The sequence below is a fragment of the Coregonus lavaretus genome, assembly GCF_964263955.1.
Source record: "Coregonus lavaretus genome assembly, chromosome: 20".
Classification (NCBI taxonomy): domain Eukaryota; kingdom Metazoa; phylum Chordata; class Actinopteri; order Salmoniformes; family Salmonidae; genus Coregonus; species Coregonus lavaretus.
This window is the reverse complement of record NC_140007.1, coordinates 35,048,365-35,072,288: the sequence shown is the minus strand read 5'-3', so window position 1 is coordinate 35,072,288 and position 23,924 is coordinate 35,048,365. Positions and strand designations below refer to the sequence as shown.

General features: G+C 42.1%; 3 protein-coding genes across 9 annotated transcripts in view; 1 reads left to right on the top strand and 2 right to left on the bottom strand.

Annotated features, from left to right (window-relative positions):
* Positions 1-1,735: 1,735 nt before the first annotated feature.
* LOC311147669 (homeodomain-interacting protein kinase 1-like) lies at positions 1,736-17,661 on the bottom strand. 3 transcript variants are annotated; one of them, XM_084184418.1, is made up of 18 exons: positions 17,574-17,661; positions 16,514-17,274; positions 13,326-13,517; positions 11,133-11,314; positions 10,748-10,871; positions 10,342-10,461; positions 9,866-9,952; positions 9,159-9,340; positions 8,529-8,679; positions 8,176-8,380; positions 7,769-7,887; positions 7,389-7,517; positions 6,261-6,430; positions 5,894-6,031; positions 5,528-5,695; positions 5,078-5,289; positions 4,825-4,958; positions 1,736-4,712 (listed from the first exon to the last, which is right to left on the bottom strand). In XM_084184418.1, exons 2-18 carry the CDS (start codon positions 17,270-17,272, stop codon positions 4,320-4,322), a joined length of 3,465 nt encoding a protein of 1,154 aa, XP_084040544.1. In that variant the 5' UTR covers positions 17,273-17,274; positions 17,574-17,661; the 3' UTR covers positions 1,736-4,319. The 3 variants fall into 3 exon arrangements, with proteins under 3 accessions (XP_084040544.1, XP_084040545.1, XP_084040546.1); XM_084184419.1 differs by lacking the exon at positions 7,389-7,517; XM_084184420.1 differs by lacking the exon at positions 7,389-7,517 and having other exon boundaries at positions 6,261-6,427.
* LOC311147670 (uncharacterized protein) lies at positions 17,059-21,763 on the top strand. 5 transcript variants are annotated; one of them, XM_084184423.1, is made up of 14 exons: positions 17,669-17,758; positions 18,949-19,094; positions 19,183-19,246; positions 19,366-19,429; positions 19,544-19,649; positions 19,739-19,818; positions 19,981-20,060; positions 20,140-20,170; positions 20,420-20,526; positions 20,668-20,692; positions 20,768-20,872; positions 21,016-21,144; positions 21,236-21,359; positions 21,507-21,763. In XM_084184423.1, the coding sequence occupies exons 2-14, from the start codon at positions 18,978-18,980 to the stop codon at positions 21,669-21,671; spliced, it is 1,197 nt and encodes a 398-aa protein (XP_084040549.1). In that variant the 5' UTR covers positions 17,669-17,758; positions 18,949-18,977; the 3' UTR covers positions 21,672-21,763. The 5 variants fall into 5 exon arrangements, with proteins under 5 accessions (XP_084040551.1, XP_084040550.1, XP_084040549.1 ...); XM_084184422.1 differs by lacking the exon at positions 17,669-17,758 and adding an exon at positions 18,348-18,634 and having other exon boundaries at positions 18,949-19,073; XM_084184421.1 differs by lacking the exon at positions 17,669-17,758 and adding an exon at positions 18,349-18,634.
* A 68-nt stretch (positions 21,764-21,831) lies between these two features.
* LOC311147804 (arf-GAP with coiled-coil, ANK repeat and PH domain-containing protein 3-like) overlaps positions 21,832-23,924 on the bottom strand; it is a 107,445-nt gene continuing 105,352 nt past the window's right edge. Inside the window, exon 24 of the mRNA XM_084184595.1 lies at positions 21,832-23,174. Coding sequence (XP_084040721.1) covers positions 23,068-23,174 — 107 coding nt within the window. The 3' untranslated portion in view covers positions 21,832-23,067. The remainder of the gene's footprint in view (positions 23,175-23,924) is intronic.

Genomic DNA, 23,924 nt, shown 5'->3' with positions numbered 1-23,924 from the left:
AGTGAATGACCTGCAGAGAGCTGGGACCAAAGTAACAAAGCCTACCATCAGTAACACACTACGCCGCCAGGGACTCAAATCCTGCAGTGCCAGACGTGTCCCCCTGCTAAAGCCAGTACATGTCCAGGCCCGTCTGAAGTTTGCTAGAGTGCATTTGAATGATCCAGAAGAGGATTGGGAGAATGTCATATGGTCAGATGAAACCAAAATATAACTTTTTGGTAAAAACTCAACTCGTCGTGTTTGGAGGACAAAGAATGCTGAGTTGCAACCAAAGAACACCATACCTACTGTGAAGCATGGGGGTGGAAACATCATGCTTTGGGGCTGTTTTTCTGCAAAGGGAACAGGACGACTGATCCGTGTAAAGGAAAGAATGAATGGGGCCATGTATCGTGAGATTTTGAGTGAAAACCTCCTTCCATCAGCAAGGGCATTGAAGATGAAACGTGGCTGGGTCTTTCAGCATGACAATGATCCCAAACACACCACCCGGGCAACGAAGGAGTGGCTTCGTAAGAAGCATTTCAAGGTCCTGGAGTGGCCTAGCCAGTCTCCAGATCTCAACCCCATAGAAAATCTTTGGAGGGAGTTGAAAGTCTGTGTTGCCCAGCGACAGCCCCAAAACATCACTGCTCTAGAGGAGATCTGCATGGAGGAATGGGCCAAAATACCAGCAACAGTGTGTGAAAACCTTGTGAAGAGTTACAGAAAACGTTTGACCTGTGTCATTGCCAACAAAGGGTATATAACAAAGTATTGAGAAACTTTTGTTATTGACCAAATACTTATTTTCCACCATAATTTGCAAATAAATTCATTAAAGATCCTACAATGTGATTTTCTGGATTTTTTTTTCTCATTTTGTCTGTCATAGTTGACGTGTACCTATGATGAAAATTACAGGCCTCTCTCATCTTTTTAAGTGGGAGAACTTGCACAATTGGTGGCTGACTAAATACTTTTTTCCCCCACTGTATATTTATGTAATTCATTCGTTGAGCTGTTCTTGTCTATTAATGTTCTGTATTATGTCATGTTTTATGTGGACCCCAGGAAGAGTAGCTGCTGCTTTTGCAGCTTCTAATGGGGATCCTAATAAAATACTACTCATTAACCACTCACAGGATAGGGCATTGTGCATCACAGGGAATAGATTGGGGGAACAACTAGAAATTATTATCATACTGATATCTGTGCAGGTCATGACAGTTGTGCAGTGCTCTGATGCATAGTTTACCTGTCTCCTCCTTTTTCTGATCAAGGGGATTCTCTTAATCTGCCATAATATATAGCAGATATCATACAGACATTTACATAAATTGTGAATCCTCTATATTACTCATTCATCAACTCTGTAATTAGACATATCTGGTAGCCAGAGGGCATTTCAACTACTAGTACAAGCAAATGAAAACTAATGTGTCTGTTATTGGACAGTTCTTGTCTGACAGATCCAGACATACCTAGCCGATCTGATCGCCCTTTGGGAGGAGGTGAGCATGCCGGATCAACCAGGGCCAACTGGACACAAATAGAAGTATCCAATTCAATCTATAGAGCTGTTTTGTATGAAAGTATATATTCTACGCTATATTTAGCTTATTAACAAAAAGCATTATTGACCTGATCAGATCAAAGTAAAATTAAATATATATTTTGAGACACTACATGGATAGTGCATTTTTGGGCAAATTTGGGATTGACCAGTTGGCAAAAATACAGTACCACAATATACATCTTAAAAACCATTGTATTGCCTATATGATGATTAAGGTGTGTTGTCTGTTTCATGTAGCACTTCACATTATAATAGTAGGATTGTATGAATGACCATAATCTTACCAAAACCATCAACTCTTATATCCAACATCTACTCATGAATCACCATCAGATTCAACACAATTCACCAAATTAATTCAAGGTTGACGGGAGCCTATCAATAGGCCTAAGGTTGTGATGAGATGATTAACACGTGATTGATGTGTGGAATCTGTGAACAGCACTTGTCAAAGTCAAGGGCTTTTGACAAGCGCCTCAGTGACAGGCTGGAGAAAAACACAAAAGATTAATGTTGGCAAATGGCAATGTCAGACGTTTCAGACATTGCCATCAACAAATTAATTATTTTATCTGTATTTTTTAACAAACAGAAACACATAAAACATTTATAACAGAGACAAACTCTGTTCAGGGTAATTTCCAATGTATAGACAAAATAATATGATAAAAGCAAATGAATAAAAGGTAGTGTCTATTATACAATTTCATTAGCAGAAGTACTGTACCCATCAAAAGTTTGGACACACCTACTCAATCAAGGGCTTTTCTTAATTTGTACTATTTTTTACATTGTAGAATAATAGTGAAGACATCACAACTATGAAATAACACATATGGAATCATGTAGTAACCAGAAAAGTGTTAAACAAATCAAAATATATTTTATATTTGAGATTCTTTAAATAGCCACCCTTTGCCTCGATGACAGCTTTGCACACTCTTGGCATTCTCTCAACCAGCTTCATGAGGTAGTCACCTGGAATGCACTTCAATTAACAGGTGTGCCTTCTTAAAAGTTTAGTTGTGGAATTTCTTTCCTTAATGTGTTTGAGCCAATCAGTTGTGTTGTGACAAGGTAGGGGGGACATACAGAAGATAGTCCTTTTTGGTAAAAGACCAAGTCCATATTATGGCAAGAACAGCTCAAATAAGCAAAGAGAAACGACAGTCCATCCTTACTTTAAAGACATGAAGGTCAGTCAATACGGAACATTTCAAGAACTTTGAACGTTTCTTCAAGTGCAGTCGCAAAAACCATCAAGCGCTATGATGAAACTGGCTCTCATGAGGATCGCCACAGGAATGGAAGACCCAGAGTTACCTCTGTTACAGAGGATATGTTCATTAGAGTTACCAGCCTCAGAAATTGTAGCCCAAATAAATGCTTAACAGAGTTCAAGTAACAGACACATCTCAACATCAACTGTTCAGAGGGGACTGTGTGAATCAGGCCTTCATGGTCGAATTGTTGCAAAGAATCCACTACTAAAGGACACCAACAATAAGAAGAGACCTGCTTGGGCCAAGAAACACGAGCATTGGACATTAGACTGGTGGAAATGTGTCCAAATGTGAGAATTTTTGGTTCAAACCGCCGTGTCTTTGTGAGATGCGGTGTGGGTGAACGGATGATCTCTGCATGTGTAGTTCCCACCGTAAAGCATAGAGGTGTTATGGTGTGAGGGGTGCTTTGCTGGTGACACTGTCTGTGATTTATTTAGAATTCAAGGCACACTTAACCAGCATGGCTACCACAGCATTCTGCAGTGATACGCCATCCCATCTGGTTTGGGCTTAGTGGGACTATCATTTGTTTTTCAACAGGACAATGACCCAACACACCTCCAGGCTATGTAAGGGCTATTTTACCAAGAAGGAGAGTGATTGAGTGCTGCATCAGATGACCTGGCCTCCACAATCCCCCGGCCTCAACCAAATTGAGATGGTTTGGGATGAGTTGGACCGCAGAGTGGAGGAAAAGCAGCCAAAAAGTGCTCAGCATATGTGGGAACTCTCAAGACTGTTGGAAAAGCATTCCAGGTGAAGCCGGTTGAGAGAATGCCAAGAGTGTGCAAAGCTGTCATCAAGGCAAAGGGTGGCTATTTTGAAGAATCTCATATATTTTGATTTGTTTAACACTTTTTTGGTTACTACATGATTCCATATGTGTTATTTCATAGTTTTGATGTCTTCACTATTATTCTAAAATGTAAAAAATTGTTTAAAAAAATAAAGAAAAACCCTTGAATGAGTAGGTGTGTCCAAACTTTTGACTGGTAGTGTAGATGATGAAACTAACAATGGAAATAAATTGTCATAATGACATAAAGGACACACATGGTTAGTGCTTTTGACAGGTAGGCTATTATAAGATTATTCTAAAAACAAAGATATTCAAAAACTAAATACTGGCTTTACATAGGAGAAATGTCTAAATACTTTTTTTTGTTAACATATGTGCGCTTAATTTAAGTAACAGGGAATCAAACTAATATTTACCACTTTAAAACCATCTCTGAAATCAGGAAATTGCCAACATAGCTGTTAAAATGATTTAAAACAAGGTCTTAATAAATTGCACATTTAAAAAATATTACATTTCATTGTCCCAGTGCTAAACTTGTGCAGTGGTGCACCTTTTTAATCTTGGTCTCCATTTGGTCTTCCGCTGAGCTAGAGAGCTGTTCTGTCCACAGACATTTTATATTTCTATGGGATTCCATTTCTATGGTTCTGTCTCCGGCAGCCTCTATTCCTCACAGGTAGGGGTACTGACTGAGCTTCCTCTGGCTGAGCTGGTAGGCTGCTGCGCTGGACTGGGGGACGGGGTAAGGCTGGGCCGCCAGCTGCTGCTGCTGGTGGTACTGTCCCTGGGCATGTAGGAGCCCCAGGGAGGAGTAGGGCCCGTTGGGCCGGGCGTGTCGAGAAGAGCTGCCGGTGTGGAGCTGGTCCACGGCCTGGGAGACAGAGGCCAGGGCGGCAGAGGCAGGGTAGGCGTACAGGTTAGGAGTAGAGGTGAAGATGGAGGCAACCTCGTGCAGGCAGTAAGAGGAGTTGGAGGAGACGGGAGGAGGGTAAGTGGGCTGACGGCGCAAGGAACTGTTGCCTCCTGTTCTGTCTTGTGACGATGACATCACAGACTGCTGTACCTGGAGAGGAAAATATTGGCTACAATTTATATCACTTCATTCACATTCTAGATAACTACATTTTAAATAAAACCTTAAGACATGACAATTGAGATCAACCATATAGCCTTACCTGACACAGGTTGAGTGGTTGGGATCTGCTAGTTGTGGCCCTCTGGTGGCGATCAGAGCTGGAGGTCCCTCCTGCCCTTCTGGACTGCTGAGCTGTCCCCTTCCTGGATTTACCAGAGACATTAGCAGGTTGATCTGAAAATCAATAAAACCAAATGATTTAAGGTGAAAGGCAACATAACTAGGCAGGTGGGCAGCCCCACCTATACAATAGTAGGAGGAACACTAGAATGGAGGTGTGTTACCATGCCGACCTGTTTTTTGTGCTCTGCTCTCCCCAGACTGGGTCTTCACTAAGGGCAGGATGATGGCTAGAGACTTGGAGAAGGAGTGGGAGGTCTGGGACGATGAGGAGTTGTTGGCCAGGTGGTTGGGGCTCAGGGGACTGCTGGTGGAGGAGTCAGAGTCATGGGAGTCGTGGACTGTCACACAGCTGATCACGTTGGCCCGCTGGTTAGCACCAGAGCTATGATGGAAAAGAAGACTTTATCGTTGATTTTCTTTTTAGAACACAAACATTTATATTTTGCTTTCAACCCAACCCCTTGAGACACACAGACACACACCCGAGGGGTTGAGGCAAAAGCCAGGGTCATCCACGGTGCTGATTTCAGCAACTTAACAAAACAGCAGTGTCTCTCAATTGTCTCTCATTCATTCACACATTAGGTGGATACATGAGAATAGACAGGATGTGACCTCACCTGGCAGCAGTGAACTTCCCGCCATCCTCGTCCTCTGTGTCACTGTGGATGATGATAATGCTGACAGCAGGGCTGGGAGTATCAGAGATGACAATTGGATCACCACTGAAGGCAGGCAGAGGGGTGTTGTGGACCACAGGAGCGGATGTCTGCAGCGACGACACAGGCCTGCAAAGGGACAAATGTCATTTAAAATGTAAAGTATATTGAGATGTTTCAATGTGCTTTTTTTTATTTAATTTTTTGATCTGAAAGTCATAAATCATAAAGCTCTCACTGATTCATAGAAATCACATACCTGATGAGGAAGGGAACCATACAGTATACAATAGTATTTTGGGACCTTGCCATTGGTTTGAAAGTTACCTGGCCCTACTGTCGGCATGTCGAGCCTTAGACCTTTTCCCCTGCTGGGATCTTGCTTGAGACAGGACCGCAGGAGCATGACGCCCCAGTGCATGGTCCTGCTGTTTGATGCCATGGTAATGACTGCCATGACAACCCCTGGCATAACAACAACTTGAAATTAGCTTCCCTAGCATATTTGAATCAGAACAACACAATATTATCTGAACCATCCAACGTCTCCACATACTGTAACCTAGATAAAAAATAATGTAAGAAAATATCAAATTAGGGCTTCCTCTGCCTTCCTTTATGATTCCTCTAACTTTCTGCTGTTTGGACAATGATATGGCCTTAGTGCCCAGAGGGACAGCACTGCAGTACTCACCTCCAGTGTGAGGCATGTTGTCCTGAGCTGTCTCCCCCAGAGAGGGGGGCTCCCATGGGGGAGTCAGGGACCAGCGTCTGGGTTTGGTTGGGGTTGTGGAGGGACATGCCTGGCATCTGCTGCCACGTGGAGGGGATGAGGATCTGTTGGGTGCCTGCTGGCCAGCCCTGCTGTACACACACAAAAACAAACAAACAGATGTATTTTAGGTTTGCTTCTAAAACAACTAATACTGAGATCAATGAAAGCAAGTTGAACAGTCCGTTTTAAGGGAAATAGAAAAATGCTGCGCTACATGTGAGTATGACAGTCAGACTATTACAGGCTGGGTGTGGATTCTGCAAGAACCACTGGGCAGAGGCATGACGAGCACATGCAGTTTGTAGACCGACATGATTCAGTGTCTGCTCCTGTCATACATGGAAAGCTATAGGCATCCAGCAGGCCCCCACTGAGTCAAGCTATAGGCATCCAGCAGGCCCCCACTGAGTCAAGCTCAAATTCAGAGGAGAAAGAAAAACATCCTATGATTGGCTCTGTTCCCCAGACTTCCAAAGCATGACCCGAACAGAGAAAAGCTCAATAGTTACCACTGAGGAGGGAAATAGGTTTGAAATCAAAACACCATTAAACCGGCACTCCAACTGACAGAAGAAAAAAACTGTTCATTCTCTCAAGCCAAGCAGACATGCCCTGGAAGACAGTTCTGTGGAACTGAGAAGGTGGTTTAAGACCTGAAACTCAGAGGAATGACAGACAATCAAGGGGCAGCATTCTAAGGTGGTATTTCTCATGTCTGCTGCACGATTCCAGGACCAAAGCAACGTCATTGACATTTTGAATCAACAGGGGTTCCAAAGGTTGCAGTGATGAAGGGCAAATTTACATTTGGTTAAATCTATTTACATTTCAGCAAGACTTCCGGAAAATTCAGCTGTCTCTGTATCATAATGCAGAAGCTCTCTTTTTAGAAGGGGAGGATAAAAGGAGAGATTAGATGCTGCAAGCACAGACCAGAGTAAGCAGCAGTACATGCGTCCCATGCTCTGCCCACCCCTGACGTGTCGGGGGAGAAAAGGGTACAGAGGAGACAGGGGCAACAGATGGGTAGCAGTGTTGGTGCTTTACCAGCATGGTGGGGCTCTGTTCCAGTAGGCCAGGCCTTCCAGCCCCACAGCCCAGGGGCAGTGAATACAGAGGGGCCATTCCTGCCACAGGGGCATGCAGGGTGGCTACCATCAATGGATTGCAGGATTCCTGGTGGGGAGGAGGTTTGAGGTAGGGATGTAGGGGTTAGATAACTAGACAGGGAAGGTAAATCCGATCTCCACATCCCTTCACCAATCAGTCAGACTGATACGCAAAGAAAGGAGAGGATGTTAAGGAGGCTAAACACCTTGGTGTGATGAATCCTGTCAATATTACTCTGGTTATTCATAGGATTTCAATGGACACACATGGAGTCAAGCTGTGGGTGGGTGGTCATGCAGCACTCAGTCTTACTGTACCTGTGTGAGCATTCCAGGCTGGAGATGTAGAGGCTGAGTGGACTGGTTCTGGGGCACCATGGGAACAGAGTTATCCATCCTCACTGGCAACCCAGAGTGTTTACCGGATGACTGGAGGCCTAAGAAGAAATGAAGGCGGTAGATTAGTTACAATGTAATGCATACAGCTCTGCAGATGCAGATTGCAGACATTACATCTAACTAAGGACAATTGGACAACATCAACATTATGAAGTTCAGATCCTCCTGTGTTTTACATCACATAAGGCTACACAACATGTATCACTGAAAGCGGTCTCCCACATTACAATATATTTCCTTAGCTGCAACATGAATTTGGTCTTCATTCGAGTTCAGCAAAAGAGGCAAACAAACTATTGTTATAACCCTGCCCCATCTGTTCTCACCCTGGATGGTGGGTGGGCAGACTATGAGAGTCTGCTGGAAGGGCTCAGCCTGGCCACACAGCTGGGTGGGTCTGTTCTGCAGAGGGACACTCTGCTGGTGGAGACCTGGGATGTTAATGGTAGCCTGCTGGTACAGCCCCGGCTGGTAGTTCAGCAGAGGGATGTTGCTGCTCAGGGATAGGGACTGGCCACCGGGTGACGCCATCTGACATGGTGTGGATAACATGACATAACCATTCATCACATTTCACTTACACACTTTATGTGCTGTAAAATGTTCATGCTAGGACTTGCTGAGTAAGTCTGACGATACAAGATATTAGCTTAAGGGGAAAAATATCCTTAGGTCTCACCTGGTTGTGCTGGTTGAGCTGGCTGCTAAATGTAACAGTGAGGTTTGTAGCTGCACTGGGGGTGTTGTTGCTAGAAAACAGATTCTTTCCATTCTCGAAAGGGCTGACCCTTCGCTTGCATATGTCCATGTTCTGGAAGTACGACTTCACACTGAAAAAGAAGAAGAAATATCAAGGCATATGTGAATCTAAAGGAGCAAGGTACTCTGTACTCTTATAATCTCCACCCGGCACAGCCAGAAGAGGACTGGCCACCCCTCAGAGCCTGGTTCCTCTCTAGGTTTCTTCCTAGGTGTCTGCCTTTCTAGGGAGTTTTTCCTAGTCACCGTGCTTCTACATCTACATTGTTTGCTGTTTGGGGTTTTAGGCTGGGTTTCTGTATAATCACTTTGTGCTGATGTAAAAAGGGCTTTATAAATACATTTGATTTGATGAGAAGAGAAGCCTGAAAAATCATACAAGTTTTATCTCGAAGAGAAAAACAAGAATATTTGCAAAGCTGTCCTAATCCTGGGTTATCATGTGTAAGAGCTCTTTGGCAAAAAAAACTAATATGAAATCAAATATAATTTTATTTAAATTGCATTTGACATAAATGCCACAATACAATAGTCACAATACTCTACTTACTGTGAGCTGTGAGGGAAATGCAGCAGGTGGGTCATGGTGACGAAGGGGTGGTTGAGGGTCTTCATCGGGGTGATGCGTTTGTCTGCGTCCAGCGTTAGCATCTTCTTCAGCAGGTCAATAAACTCTCTCCGGTCCGCCTTCTCTGCCTGGACATCAGTCCCCACCAGACTAGTCATGTTCACCTGCCATAACATACAGAAAGTTGGTTTCTCTGGATAAGAGTGTCTGCTAAATGACTAAAATGTAAACATTTAAAGATGCACTATGCAGAAATCGCTCTGCCATTTCCTGGTTGCTAAAATTCTCCTAATTTCAGTTTGTGGCAGCATAGTGTAGAGAATCATTGTACCGTCTAAACCGCTGTGAAATTAATTTTCCATAACCAAAAATATTTTTTGCAGCTGGTGTACAAAGCCGAAAGCAAAAAACGAAACTTAAGAACGGGAAGCATAGAAATAGCACACATAGAACAGATCTACAGCTTCTTAGACTTGCTTTCAATGAGATTGACTGGTCTATAACACACATTTCTATGTGAATTTGGTCGGTCGCCCAAAAAGTTGCATATTGCAGCTTTAAACATCCAAGTCTCCTCTGAAGAAATAAAATAAATTGGAGATATGCAACATACCAATTTATAAGCCTAATACAAAACATTAATGACAAGAATGGATTTATAGAATGAATGGCGACCTAGTCACTCTCACCTGCATCATATCATCCAGACAGTTGAAGATGTATTTCCGAGACTCCTTTGACTTCATCCCCAGCTCCGCCTCGTGCTCTGAAGGAGTCTACAGACAAAAGGAAAATGTAAAAAAAAAATATATATACTATTAAAAAGATAATGTACAATATACATCAGTGAACAAGATATGTCATCAATATGCACACACACATCACAATTCCCGCTACCAGACTCTTATCCACTATTGCTAATACTGCACAATTTAAACACTTGCCCCTCAATCCCCCCTGCCTTCCTGTATTTTACTTATGCTAAAATATGTATTCTATTCTACTGAGCCATTTACTTTATCTTGCATTATTTGCATTGTCGAGAAGGAACCTGCAAGTAAGCATTTAGTTGGAAGGTGTATACCATCTTTATCCTGTACATACAACTAATAAAACTTGAAACATACATGTTTATAATGTAAATGATTCCTAATATGTTCCCTACCTTGAGCCTCCAGAGGGGGTAGCTGGAGTCAGGGCCTCTGTTGAAGAAGCGGCTGGACTTGGTGCCTTCACTCAGGAGGTATTCAGCAGGCAGGCCCTGGGTCTGGGAGATGTACCGGATCTGATGAAGCCAAGGGGAAAGCAACAGCGTTAATCAGAGGTTGGGCACAAACAGACTTAGGGCCGGTTTCCCAGATACCGATTAAGCCTAGTGTTGGACTAAAAAACACTTCAAATGGGAATCTCCACTGAACAAACTTTTTAGTCCAGGACTACACTTAACCTGTTTCCGGGAAACCAGCCACTTCATGTATGACTGATACTTCAACAAAATGGAGGAAACAAGTACATGTCAATGATGGATGACAGTGTAGTGTCTCACTGAAAGTAGAAGAGGTGATGCTGACCTGATCATACTCTGAGGCACCAGGATAAAGAGGCCAACCCAAGAACAGTTCAGCAATGACGCAGCCCAGAGACCACATATCTATAGCTTCACAGAAGGGAAGGCCCAGGATAATCTCTGGCGCCCTGCAACAACACACACAAACCATTGGACATGTTGATAACATGAGTATATAACATTGAGCCTGCAATACATCCATGGCTACGTTGAATATTGTGCCACAAAATGACACTTGCTCCAGGGTTAGGCTCAATTAAATTTGTATTCAGTCAATTCAAGAAGTAAACTGAAATTCCAATGCCGATTTTACTTATTGGAATATTCCGTTTACTTCCTGAATTGATTGAATCTAAATGGAATTGACCCCAAACGTGACTGGCACTCACCGGTAGTAGCGTGACTGCAGGTAGGTGGAACACACTGCCTTAGAAACGTGGCTGGCGGAGCCGAAGTCGATGACCTTCACCCTGTAGGGCTGTCTGAGAGGATCCACCAGCATGATGTTCTCAGGCTTCAGGTCAGCATGGATTAGACCCAGGCTCTTCAGCTTCAACAGGGCCGTGGCCACCTGATGATACACGTGGCAGTGTAAAGACATATATACACAGTGCCTTCGGAAAGTATTCAGACCCCTTTACTTTTTCCACATTTTGTAACGTTACAGCCTTATTCTAAAATTGATTTAATTATTTTTTCCCCCTCATCAATCTACACACAATACCCCATAATGACAAAGCAAAAACAGTATTTTAGAAATGTTTGCTAATTTATTAAAAATAAAAAACAGAAATATAACATTTACATAAGTATTCAGACCCTTTACTCAGTACTTTGTTGAAGCACCTTTGGCAGCGATTACAACATCAAGTCTTCTTGGGTATGACGCTACAAGCTTGGCACAGCTGTACAAGACCATGGTGCTTGCCTACGGAGCTGTGAGGTGAACGGCACCTCCGTACCTTCAGGCTCTGATCAGTCCCTACACCCAAACGAGGGCATTGCGTTCATCCACCTCTGGCCTGCTGGCCCCCCTACCTCTGCGGAAGCACAGTTCCCGCTCAGCCCAGTCAAAACTGTTCGCTGCTCTGGCACCCCAATGGTGGAACAAGCTCCCTCAAGAAGCCAGGACAGCGGAGTCACTCACCACCTTCCGGAGACACTTGAAACCCCACTTCTTTAAGGAATACCTGGGATAGGATAAAGTAATCATTCTACCACCCCTTACCCCACCCCAAAGGAAAGAAATTAAAATAAAATTAAAAGAAGTCACACAAAAAAAAATATTGTAAAGTGGTTGTCCCACTGGCTATCATAAGGTGAATGCACCAATTTGTAAGTCGCTTTGGATAAGAGCGTCTGCTAAATGACGAAAATGTAATGTAAATTTATTTGGGGAGTTTCTCCCATTCTTCTCTGCAGATCCTCTCAAGCTTTATCAGGTTGGATGGGGAGCGTTGCTGCACAGCTATTTTCAGGTCTCTCCAGAGTTGTTAGATCGGGTTCAAGTCCGGGCTATGGCTAGGCCTCAAGGACATTCAGAGACTTGTCCTGAAGCCACTCCTGCGTTATCATGGCTGTGTGCTTAGGGTCGTTGTCCTGTTGGAAGGTGAACCTTCGCCCCAGTCTGAGGTCCTGAGTGCTCTGGAGCAGGTTTCATCAAGGATCTCTCTGTACTTTACTTTGTTTATCTTTGCCTCGATCCTAACAAGTCTCCTAGTCCCTGCCGCTGAAAAACATCCTCACAGCATGATGCTGTCATCACCATGCTTCACCTTAGGGATGGTGCCAGGTTTCCTCCAGATGTGATGCTTGGCATTCAGGCCAAAGAGTTCAATCTTGGTTTAATCAGACCAGAGAATCTTGTTTCTCATGGTCTGAGAGTCTTTAGGAGCCTTTTGGCAAACTCCAAGCGGGCTGTCATGTGCATTTTACTGAGGAGAGGCTTCCGTCTGGCCACTCTACCATAAAGGCCTGACACAATCCTGTCTCGGAGATCTACGGACAATTCCTTCGACCTCATGTCTTGGTTTTTGCTCTGACAACTATGGGACCTCATATAGACAGGTGTGTGCCTTTCTAAATCATGTCCAATCAATAGAATTTACCACAGGTGGACTCCAACCAAGTTGTAGAAACATCTCAAGGATGATAAATGGAAACAGGATGCACCTGAGCTCAATTTCGAGTCTCATAGCAAAGGGTCTGTATACTTATGTAAATAAGGTATTTCTGTTGTTTATTTTTAATAAATGTGCAAACATTTCTAAAAACCTGTTTTCGCTTTGTCATTATGTGGTATTGTGTGTAGATTGCTGAGGATGTTTTAAAATGTAATCCATTTTAGAAGGCTTTAATGCAACAAAATGTGGAAAAAGTCAAGGGGTCTGAATACTTTCCGAAGGCACTGTATGTATTATGTATGTGGCTGTACAAGATGTGTATGATATGGGTAACGTGCAATATGTACAGTGTATTGTGCGTATTGTGTTATTTTGCATATAGTAGTATTGTGCAGTACTACAAAAGTGTTCAAGACAATTTCCCCTTTATGGATAATAATTAATTGTATTGTATCGTACCTGCTGCAGCACAGGCCGGATAGACTTGAGCAGCAGCGGGCTGAACTTGCTGTGCTTCAGGAAGTCATAGAGATTCTGCTCCAACATCTCAAACACGAGACAGGTGTGGTTCTTGTGTTGGAAACACTCGTAGGAACGCACAAAGTTGAACTCGTCTGCATTCTCTGTGCTCAGCCTGCTCAGGATACTCACCTGCAGGAGGAGGATGGCAGACACAGAGCCTTCAGAAAGAATTCCTACCCCTTGACTTATTCCACATTTTGTTGTGTTACAACCATAATTCAAAACGGATTAAATTAAACATTTTTCTCACCCATCTACACACAATAACCCATAATGACAAAGTCAAACATGTTTTTAGACATTTTAGCAAATTTATTGAAATGTAAATAGAGAAATATCTCATTTACATAAGTATTCAAACCCCTGTCAGCGATTACAGCTGTGAGTCTTTCTGGGTATGTTTTTAAGAGCTTTGCCATATGGATTGTACAATATTTGCACATAATTCTTTTAAAATTCTTCAAGCTCTGTCAAGTTGGTTGTTGATCATTGCTAGACAGCCATTTTCAAGTCTTGCCATAGATTTTCAAGCTGATTTAAGTCAAAACTGTAACTAGGATCATTCAACGTCATCTTGATAAGCAACTCTAGTGTATATTTGGCCTTGTGTTTTACGTTATTGTCCTGCTGAAAGGTGAATTTGTCTCCCAGCGTCTGTTGGAAAGCAGACTGAACCAGGTTTTCCTCTAGGACTTTGCCTGTGCTTAGTTCTATTCTGTTTATTTTTATCCAAAACAAAAAACTCCCTAGTCCTTGCGATGACAAGCATACCCATAACATGATGCAGCCACCACCATGCTTGAAAATATGAAGAGTGGTACTCAGTGATGTGTTGTGTTTGCCCCAAACATAACACTTTGTATTCAGGACATAAAATTAATTTATTTGCTACATTTTTGCAGTTTTATTTTTGTGCCTTATTGTAAACAGGATGCATGTTTTGCAATATTTGTATTCTGTACAGGCTTCCTTCTATTCAAATCTGTAATTTAAGTTAGTATTATGGAGTAACTACAATGTTGATCAATCCTCAGTTTCCTTCCTCTCTGGCAACTGAGTTAGGAAGGACGCCTGTATCTTTGTAGTGACTGGGTGTATTGATACACCATCCAAAGTGTAATTAATACCTTCACCATGCTCAAAGGGATATTTAATGTCTGTTTTTTTTATCCATCTACCAATAGGTGCCCTTTGCAAGGCATTGATAAACCTCCCTGGTCTTTGTGGTTGAATCTGTGTTTGAAATTCAATGCTTGACTAAGGGATCCTACAGATAATTGTATGTGTGGGGTACAGAGATGAGGTAGTCATTCAAAAATCATGTTAATCACTATTATTGCACACAGAGTCCATGCATACCTGAGAATGCTATTCATTGACTACAGCTCAGCGTTCAACACCATAGTGTCCTCAAAGCTCATCACTAAGCTAAGGACCCTGGGACTAAACACCTCCCTCTGTAACTGGATCCTGGACTTCCTGACGGGCCGCCCCCAGGTGGTAAGGGTATGTAACAACACATCTGCCACGCTGATCCTCAACACGGGGGCCCCTCAAGGGTGCGTGCTCAGTCCCCTCCTGTTCTCCCTGTTCACCCATGACTGCATGGCCAGGCACGACTCCAACACCATCATTAAGTTTGCCGACGATGCAACGGTGGTAGGCCTGATCACCGACATCGATGAGACAGCCTATAGGGAGGAGGTCAGAGACCTGGCCGTGTGGTGCCTGGATAACAACCTCTCCCTCAACGTGATCAAGACAAAGGAGATGATTGTGGACTACAGGAAAAAAAAAAAAGAGGACTGAGCACGCCCCCATTCTCATCGACAGGGCTGTAGTGAAACAGGTTGAGAGCATCAAGTTCCTTGGTGTCCACACCACCAACAAACTATCATGGTCCAAACACACCAAGACAGTCATGAAGAGGGCAAGACAAAGCCTAATCCCCCTCAGGAGACTGAAAAGATTTGGCATGGGTCCTCAGATCCTCAAAAAGTTATACAGCTGCACCATCGAGAGCATCCTGACTGGTTGCATCACCGCCTGGTATGGCAACTGCTCGGCCTCCGACCGCAAGGCACTACAGAGGGTAGTGCATACGGCCCAGTACATCACTGGGGCCAAGCTTCCTGCCATTCAGGACCTCTATACCAGGTGGCGTCAGAGGAAGGCTCTAAAAATTGTCAAAGACTCCAGCCACCCTAGTCATATACTGTTCTCTCTGCTCCCGCATGGCAAGCGATACCGGAGTGCCAAGTCTAGGTCCAAAAGGCTTCTTAACAGCTTCTACACCCAAGCCATAAGACTCCTGAACAGCTAATCATGGCTACCCGGACTATTTGCATTGCCCCCCACCCCACCCCCTCTTTTACGCTGCTGCTACTCTGTTTATTATCTATGCATAGTCACTTTAACTCTACCCACATACATATTACCTCAATTACCTCGACTAACCGGTGCCCCCGCACATTGACTCTGTACCGGTACCCCCTGTATATAGCCTCCCTACTGTAATTGTATTGCTGCTCTTTAATTATTTGCTATTTTTTACTTATCTATTTTTTACTTAAGACTTTTTTTCTTTTCTTAAAACTGCATTGTTGGTTAAGGGCCTGTAAGTAAACATTTCACTGTAAGGTCTACACCTGTTGTATTTGGCGCATGTGGCAAATACAATTTGATTTGATTTGCAACTCGTTAAGCAAATGTTTACTCCTGAACTTATGTAGGCTTGCCATAACAAAGGGGCTGAATACTTATTGACTCAAAACATTTCAGATTTTCATTTTTGTATGAATTTGTAAACATTTCTGAAAACATAATTCCACTTTGACAATGGGGTATTGTGTGTAGGCCAGTGACACAAAATCTCAATTTAATCAATTTTAAATTCAGGCTATAACACAACAAAATGTGGAAAAAGTCAAGGAGTGTTGATACTTTCTGAAGGCACTGTAGATGTGTTAAATTATTTTTATCGTCATCTCCTTCCCAAACTTTTACAAAATGTACACATGTATGGTACCTTTACAATTTTCAAATTCAATTGAAGCTCTGACCAGACAGCCTAATTTATCTGGTTAAAGCTTACAAGAAAGTCACTTCTGCTTTGTCACACTAACCTCAATTTGACCTTGCCGGGCATATGAAGGATGATTCTTCAAGATCTTGATGGCCACGATTTCATTGGTGCCACGCTTCCAGCATTTAGCCACCTGGCCAAACGTCCCTCTCCCTAGGAACTCCAGCACCTCATAACTGTTGGACACAGAGCATAGAATCTCATGCTGCACTAGCTGGTAGTCCCCCTCACTGTGGGAGTTAGTACTCTTAGTGGTGGAGGTGGAATGTGCTATTGACTGGGCTGTGGTGGTCCCCCCACCAGCGGCGGGGTGGTTGGAGAGCACAGGGGCAGAGAGCTCCTCCAGGATCTGAACACTATCACTGCTGTCCACCTCCTCACTTTTCCTCTTCAGGCTGTTACTGTACTGCTTGTGGTATAGGTCAACTGGCTGGGAGGAGGATGCAGAATCCTTGACATGGTGACTGGTGGAGGAGGAAGATGAAGAGGAAGGGGGTCCTCGGATGCTGCCGGTGCTGTCTGCCGCCCGTACGACTGTCTGCTCCCGGGAGCCTCCCCCCATTGATGGATACCCCTGGTTGGAGTTGGAGGTGTTGTATGCTGGGTTGAAACTTGATGCAGAGTGGGATGATGTGTTTCCATTCCCCCGGATGGAGCCCTGCTGGTAGTAAGTGTTGTTGTTGTCTCCCACCTGGCTGCTCACATCCCACACACTGTTCTCTACCTTCAGTTTCTTGGTGCGAGTGTAGGCGCTGGAGGAGACTGAGGGAGAGGAGAAAACATGGAGCTGGGAATCCATGTCTACGCAAAATGGGAGGCAAATAGATAGAGATTATTGGTAGCTGGCTACCTCTCTATCGTCATAAACTGACAGCTGGTGTTAACTAGCAATCTTACATTGTTGTAATAGATATAACAGTTCAAACCATTTGAGCAACATTTGCAAACTGTAGCTAACGTTAGTGTTTCGTCAAAGTGTTCTGTAAATAATGGTCCCAGGCTGTGTTATGCGGCACAAAGCAACTAGCTAGGCTAAGGACGCTTATGGAAAACTGTTTGTCAACAACCGGAAAATAACATATTGCATAGGTAAACGTCACCTGTGTTTGGTTTAGTCCTGCAGGTCCGATCGATTTCCCAAAACAACAGGCCTCATAGCTAACTAGTTGCAGCCAGATACTAGCGAAGATTCCAGCTAATGCGAACTTCATGCAGCTCTCACACCATTAACCGGGACATCATAATAACAACACGAGGATATCACACGACATCACATAATTTAGAGGTAACTAGAAAATGTCAAACTGACTGCAAAAACAGCAGGATAGACCCATCCCATCCAGCCATAACAAATCAACTGCATAACTGTAGCACTAGAAGCGCTGAAGTATTACCGTAAGGATTAGAAACAAACGCGTGATAAATTGTTGTCTCCTAAAAAGAATCTCAGGATTACATTTTAGACTAAACAGAAACAATCATTGAAAAGATCAGAAGAAACATCCCCGCCTCTGCGTGGTGTTTGTGGTAGCTACAATTTTTAAGAGACCAAATAAAATAAAATATTTGACTAGGAGGAACGATGAAATATAATCCATGGTCCCGCCACAGAGTTTCTAAACCCAGAGGAGCCACATCGCGAGAATTCCGGGAACGCATGCGAAACAGACAAAGCCGGGGTTGGAGAAGTCAATGAGAGAAGTGAAAAATTATTCCTTAGTTGTTAATTTTCTCGAAATCTAAAGGCAAAACCTAGATTCGAGACAATGTCTTAAGTAGTTGAGCATGTTATTACGCCAACCTCGTGGAAATGACAAACTGACACGTTTTCATTTTCGTCAAAAACAACTATATATCGAAGGAGTAACTTTGATTTGACGGCTTGCACATGCGCCGTTCTGCGCGAGACGACCGTTAGATCCGATTACGTATTTCTACACATGAGTTTAGGCAAATGTTTTTTATAACTAATCCAATCTGGTTTAGCTAGCCAACGTAGCCATGACATAGTTAACAAGTGTGATCAAGGATTTCTATCTTCATAGTTTACTGTCTTTCTTATCGCTTTAGTGCCGCGCGCATGCTCAGATGGTGGCCTTGGCGATGTCGAGAAGAGTTAGCATTAGCCATAATAGAAATAACAAAACACACCACAGCAAAGGTAGGAAACGTTAACCAACTTCAACAATAATGTTAATTTCAGTCGCTTCAGAGAAGTTAAACAGTGTGAAAACCATATATAAAATATCGTTAGCAAGCTAGCTAGCCAGGTTAGCATAACACAATCTGTGACGTAGTTAGCGAGCTAATTTAAAGGGATATTCGTCTAAAAATACAATCTAATGATTTCAACTTGCCTTGGCTGTTAGAGTATCCTACTGTTTGTATGACTTTCTATTTATCCACTGAGCTGATCCTGATTTTTTTTAAAGCACAGGAGGATATAGCTAATAGATTTGGTTACATTTCATTTAGAGGATGACCACGTCAGATCTCTACCCTCCATGGCCGCACAAACTGAAAATGGGTTTTTACATCTGAAACAGTACCTCAAAGAGATGTCCTCCATGAAACAAGCTTTGAACACAGGGCGTCCTTTGGTAATTTGCTTGAGGGACCAGGTATTTTAGCTACCTACTCTATAGGAATGAATTATCAATCTATCGATGGAACAGTTTTAATGTAACATCACGTTTCTGTATTTAATAGGATAGACTTCCACCCATACCAAAGAAAACCTCACCCAGATCTACTAATGACAAGATTGCTGCAGGTAGGCCTATGCTAACATTTGGAATATATCTGTCCCTTTATAAGTGGAGAAAATAGCTGCAACTGTGTGTGTTGTTGCCAACTATGTTCTTCCCTTCACTCCCCCTGTTGCTAATAAAGATATAGCATGCACCATGTCAATAAACCAGCATGCTCTTGATCCAGCAGAAGAGGAAATATTAAGGTGTGTAAATGATTTTTAACAAATCATATTTTTTATTGCACCAACACTTTCTTTAATGGCTATGTTATAACCGACCTTCAGGGGCGTCAATACCATATTTTACGTTTTATACAGAAGGATCAAATTCAGGAGGGACGAGCACATAATAGAGAAGCTTCAGTGGATCTACAAGATACTTTGTGGCTTAACCAACATGAGGAATAGAGACCTGAAAACACTGGTGGGTGACATTCAGTGTTCATTCAGGGTTCATTTGTTGTTATAATAAATGACACAATTGTACAGTAAAGTTCTGTATTTCTCACCAAGTTGCCTCTTACAAGTGGGTATGTGAACATCATCATGAAAGACACAGATAAAACCAATGTTCTTTTGAAGAGCTCTCAGAGGTAACCAAACTAAACCTATTTATATCACCTCTTACAATACCCATTGACTTACAAAACCTAAATAGCTAGTGTATGGTAACCTTCTTGATTTAACTGCATTCAAATGAAAGCTGTTTAACAATTTTTTATTTTAATAATTCAGATGTGATTCTATGTTGTCAGGTGTCTGATTCCATTTGCACCTGAGGACATGAACATCAACCCAGACTTGTGGGAGTCATTCATCAATCACCAAGACCAAGGTAGTAACATTGACCACAGATCTTCAGGGGAATAACGGTACTATCATTGTTTTTAATGGTATTTGTTTTTGTTCTTCAGAGCCAAAATCACCCTCCGCTAAGTTTGCTGGGTAAGAAATGTAATACATACAGTACATTGGTTAAAATCCATATATGTCATTTAGCAGATGCTCTTACCCAGAGCAACTAGGGTTAAGTGCCTTGCTCAAGGGCACATCGACAGATTGTTTTACCTAGTCGGCTCTGGGGTTCAAACCAGCAACCTTTCGGTTACTGTCCCAATACTCTTAACCTCTAGGCTAATTGCCACCCCTAATTAATTAAAGTTTAATGGTCAATTCCACCTTAAAACATTGCAGTTGTAAGCCTGTCCAGTTTGGACTCAGAAGGAAGGCAGGTCTAAAGGAGATAGAGAATGAAACTGGGGACCTACCTCCTTGGCTGAACCTGCTCTTGGATGAGAAAAGTTAGTACAAAACCATTTTGATTTGCAGTATAACAAATATATAAGGACAATATAATGACACTTCAGTATAAACGGCATATAACGGTTTACTTGGGTCTGAAAGTCAGCTTGATACTGATATCTACTATTTACTTTCCACAGCCACATATGAGAAGGATCCTCAGAAGTGAGTATCAGTGGCCAGGGTTTAAGACATTCATGAGAGTAGAATGTAGATATACAATCTTGATATTTTTTTCAGACCAAAGAACAGACATGATATGCTGGAACGTGTCAGAACAAAGTTCATCGAAATCCAGAGATCTATGAACAATCAGATGGAGACAGACATGTTTGAGAAGAAAATGTAAGTTGTTGTAATGATTCCAATATAGGCCTGTGTAATCTTAGACTTTTCCTCTCATAAAAAAAAAATGGTTTGATCAAAACATAAATGCAAGTGATAAAATGTAAAGTATAGGCTCAGTATGTTTAATTTGTTTTGTTTAGACACCGAGAGGAGAGAATGAGGACTCTCCTGGATGCGTTGATGGCCTCAAGGAAAGAGACATGTCTACATATGCTGCTTTCCTCCCTAAAACATGAGCTCAGGGAACCAAAATCTGCGCTTTTATTTTGGTGATTTCCTGTTCTATGTTAGCCTACTATGTGGCACTTGTTCATGGGAAAATGAATGTGAAATACAGTAAATGTTGACATTTTTTCTTAGGTACAAAATCCTGAAGAGCGATGTCTCAGAACTGTCCGATGACAGGGACTTTGAGTACAGGACCATCCTGCAGAAGATCGGCCAATTCCACAACTTCTCTCACAAGAAGTTGCCCTACTCAAAGGTAATCCATCCAAATTCTCTGGAAGTGAATAGATTCATGGCTAATTTCTTTTTTTGAACACTTGTATCAGTGTATCAGAGTTTGTTTGTGGATTGTTAGGGTATGACTGACCATTCATTAAAAAAGAAACCCTGTTCTTGTTTATAGGAGAAATTTTGCCTCCTCGTTCTCTCTCTGCCAACGAATCAGCTTCTCCGACCAGCCATGCAAGATGCTCTGATGTTTCTCACTGAGAACGTCTTCCAGCTCCTACCCCGACAGCTCAAGCACTGGTATCAGTATCTCAAACTGCCCTTTTATGACGCATCCTGACTCTTAAACTCAAGTCATCCTCAGAGGGCTGCCAGCCAATGGTTGTTATTTTAGTTTAAATTATATTAAATGTAATTTGTTTCAGAAATATGGACTGATCAGTCTTGTGTCATTGTTTTACTTACAGTCAGGGAAGGAACCGCTGTGAACACAAATGTGTCAGTTTTAACAGACTTTCTTTAGTTTCACAAAATAAGAGGCATACTGTACATCTTTCAAAAATATTCAAGACAAAATAACATCCCTTTGAGATATATTAGCATTTTGCCTCTACAGCGTTTATATAGAATATCTGCATTGAAATTCATGGTATGAATATAAAGACATTCTACATTACATTTTAACAAAATATTAAGACTATACCAGCATAGTCAAAATCAAATATCACCTTCCATATAGTTCCAGGAAAAAAAAAAAAACTTATTTGAAAAATAATACTGACATTACAATACATTTCAAAGAACTGGATGGTATCCACAGTAAACAACCCTAGCCATTCAGCCTAAGTGAGCTGCAAGCCTATAGGCTATAGTGTAGAGACATTGCTGATTAATTCAAGAAATGGACCAAAGGCATGCATTACACACACAGCTGAATACAAAAAATTATATGCTGTTATTCCTTCTATAATGAGTCTAGTACATTGAACAAAATAATCAAGCTGATCTGAGCACACAAAGAAGAAGAATTATCATAATGCTCAACAACTCCTGATATCTATCTAGAACACAGGATAAGAAACTGTTAAGTGCTTGGATTTATCTAAAGTTAACATTTAACAACATTTAACAGCAACGCTTAAAAATAATGTCATACAGCTAATAGGAGAGGACAAGTCCAGCAAATCCTCATAAAGCAAGTACAAGCTACATTACAAAAAGTTATCAAAACAAATGACTGATTTGATGACAGAATATGCATCTCACACATTTGTAACATACAGCATTCTCCAACAAAATATGCTTCCCAATTGCTGAAAGCATCAATATCTTCTGTCAAATAAGTAATACATGTCATGAACAGCATCTAAGAATTCACAGATGTTTTTAATAGCGTCGCCCATACCTGTAGGCCTATGTTTTTTAGAGGCAACATTTCTAAGCATCTCCCATATACTGTAGTGCATGTTGACAGAAGTGGTTTCACCATTAAGATGAGTGGAGTAATTTAGTGTGAGGCAGTATTGGTACTATTAGTAGAGATAGTACCTGTAGTAGGGCAATTTGAAAGAACGCAATAGTGGTTCTCATTTGTGAAGAACATTTACGAGTTGGGGATCTGAGAGGATTATGAATATGAGGGGGATAGACTCACTATTAAAATCTGTAATGATATAAGGAAAGTGACTGTTGCACTCTTCAAATATGACCTCCCAGACATCTCATCCGTCCGTGGGCTACCTGAAGGAGTGTCTGAAATGTACACTCCTCCGCTTCAGCTTCTCTGGGTTGTGGGAGGCCATGTGAGAAAACTCTCGAAAGATGTCAAGGTAAGTAGAGTCTCCTGAAAATAGATAGGAATGTAACAGAACATTATCGTCAAGAATTGCATTTGAATTGATCTGTTAAATAACAGTAGGCCTGCCATAAAATAATGTGGAATTTGTGTCAAAAAAACATGACATCTATTGTTCAAAACCTGAAAAAAATATTTTAAAAACAACCGCCTCGAATCTAGATACCACATCAGCAGAGGAACAAAACCATAGTCTTGTCACCATGACGCTTGGCTTCACCCAATCTATTTCCAAATTCTCAAACTTTACTTTTCTGGTGACCATGGCGACAGCCAGTCAAACTCCTTTCTACCCCAAGAAATGATCAGCTTGACTAATAAAAAAGAGGGAAGAACAACATTCCAGTCTGCCTGTGAGTGTCTATGATGAATGGGCAAATGGGCAGCACACCAACTACAGGGGCCAATTCACAGGCCTTTCAAATAAACGGTTGAGAATCGATTTATGAAACAAATTGAAAACATTTGATAAAGCGCTGAAACAAGTAGGGTTTTGTAAATCATCAATGTTATGGGGCAAACTGGATTGATCATAGAAATGAGTTGAATGTCAGAGGACAGGTTTTCTAATGTCTGAAAATGTGTGCCGTGGTGTTATGTCTTCACCTTAGACGTAAGTGGTTGACTCATAAGTGCACTGCCAGTTCAAGTAAATGCTGTTAGTTGTAGTGACAGAGGGTGTTAGAACAGTGCTATAGAAAGAACAGAAGAAATGAAGCAATAAGCGGGAGAAGTTAG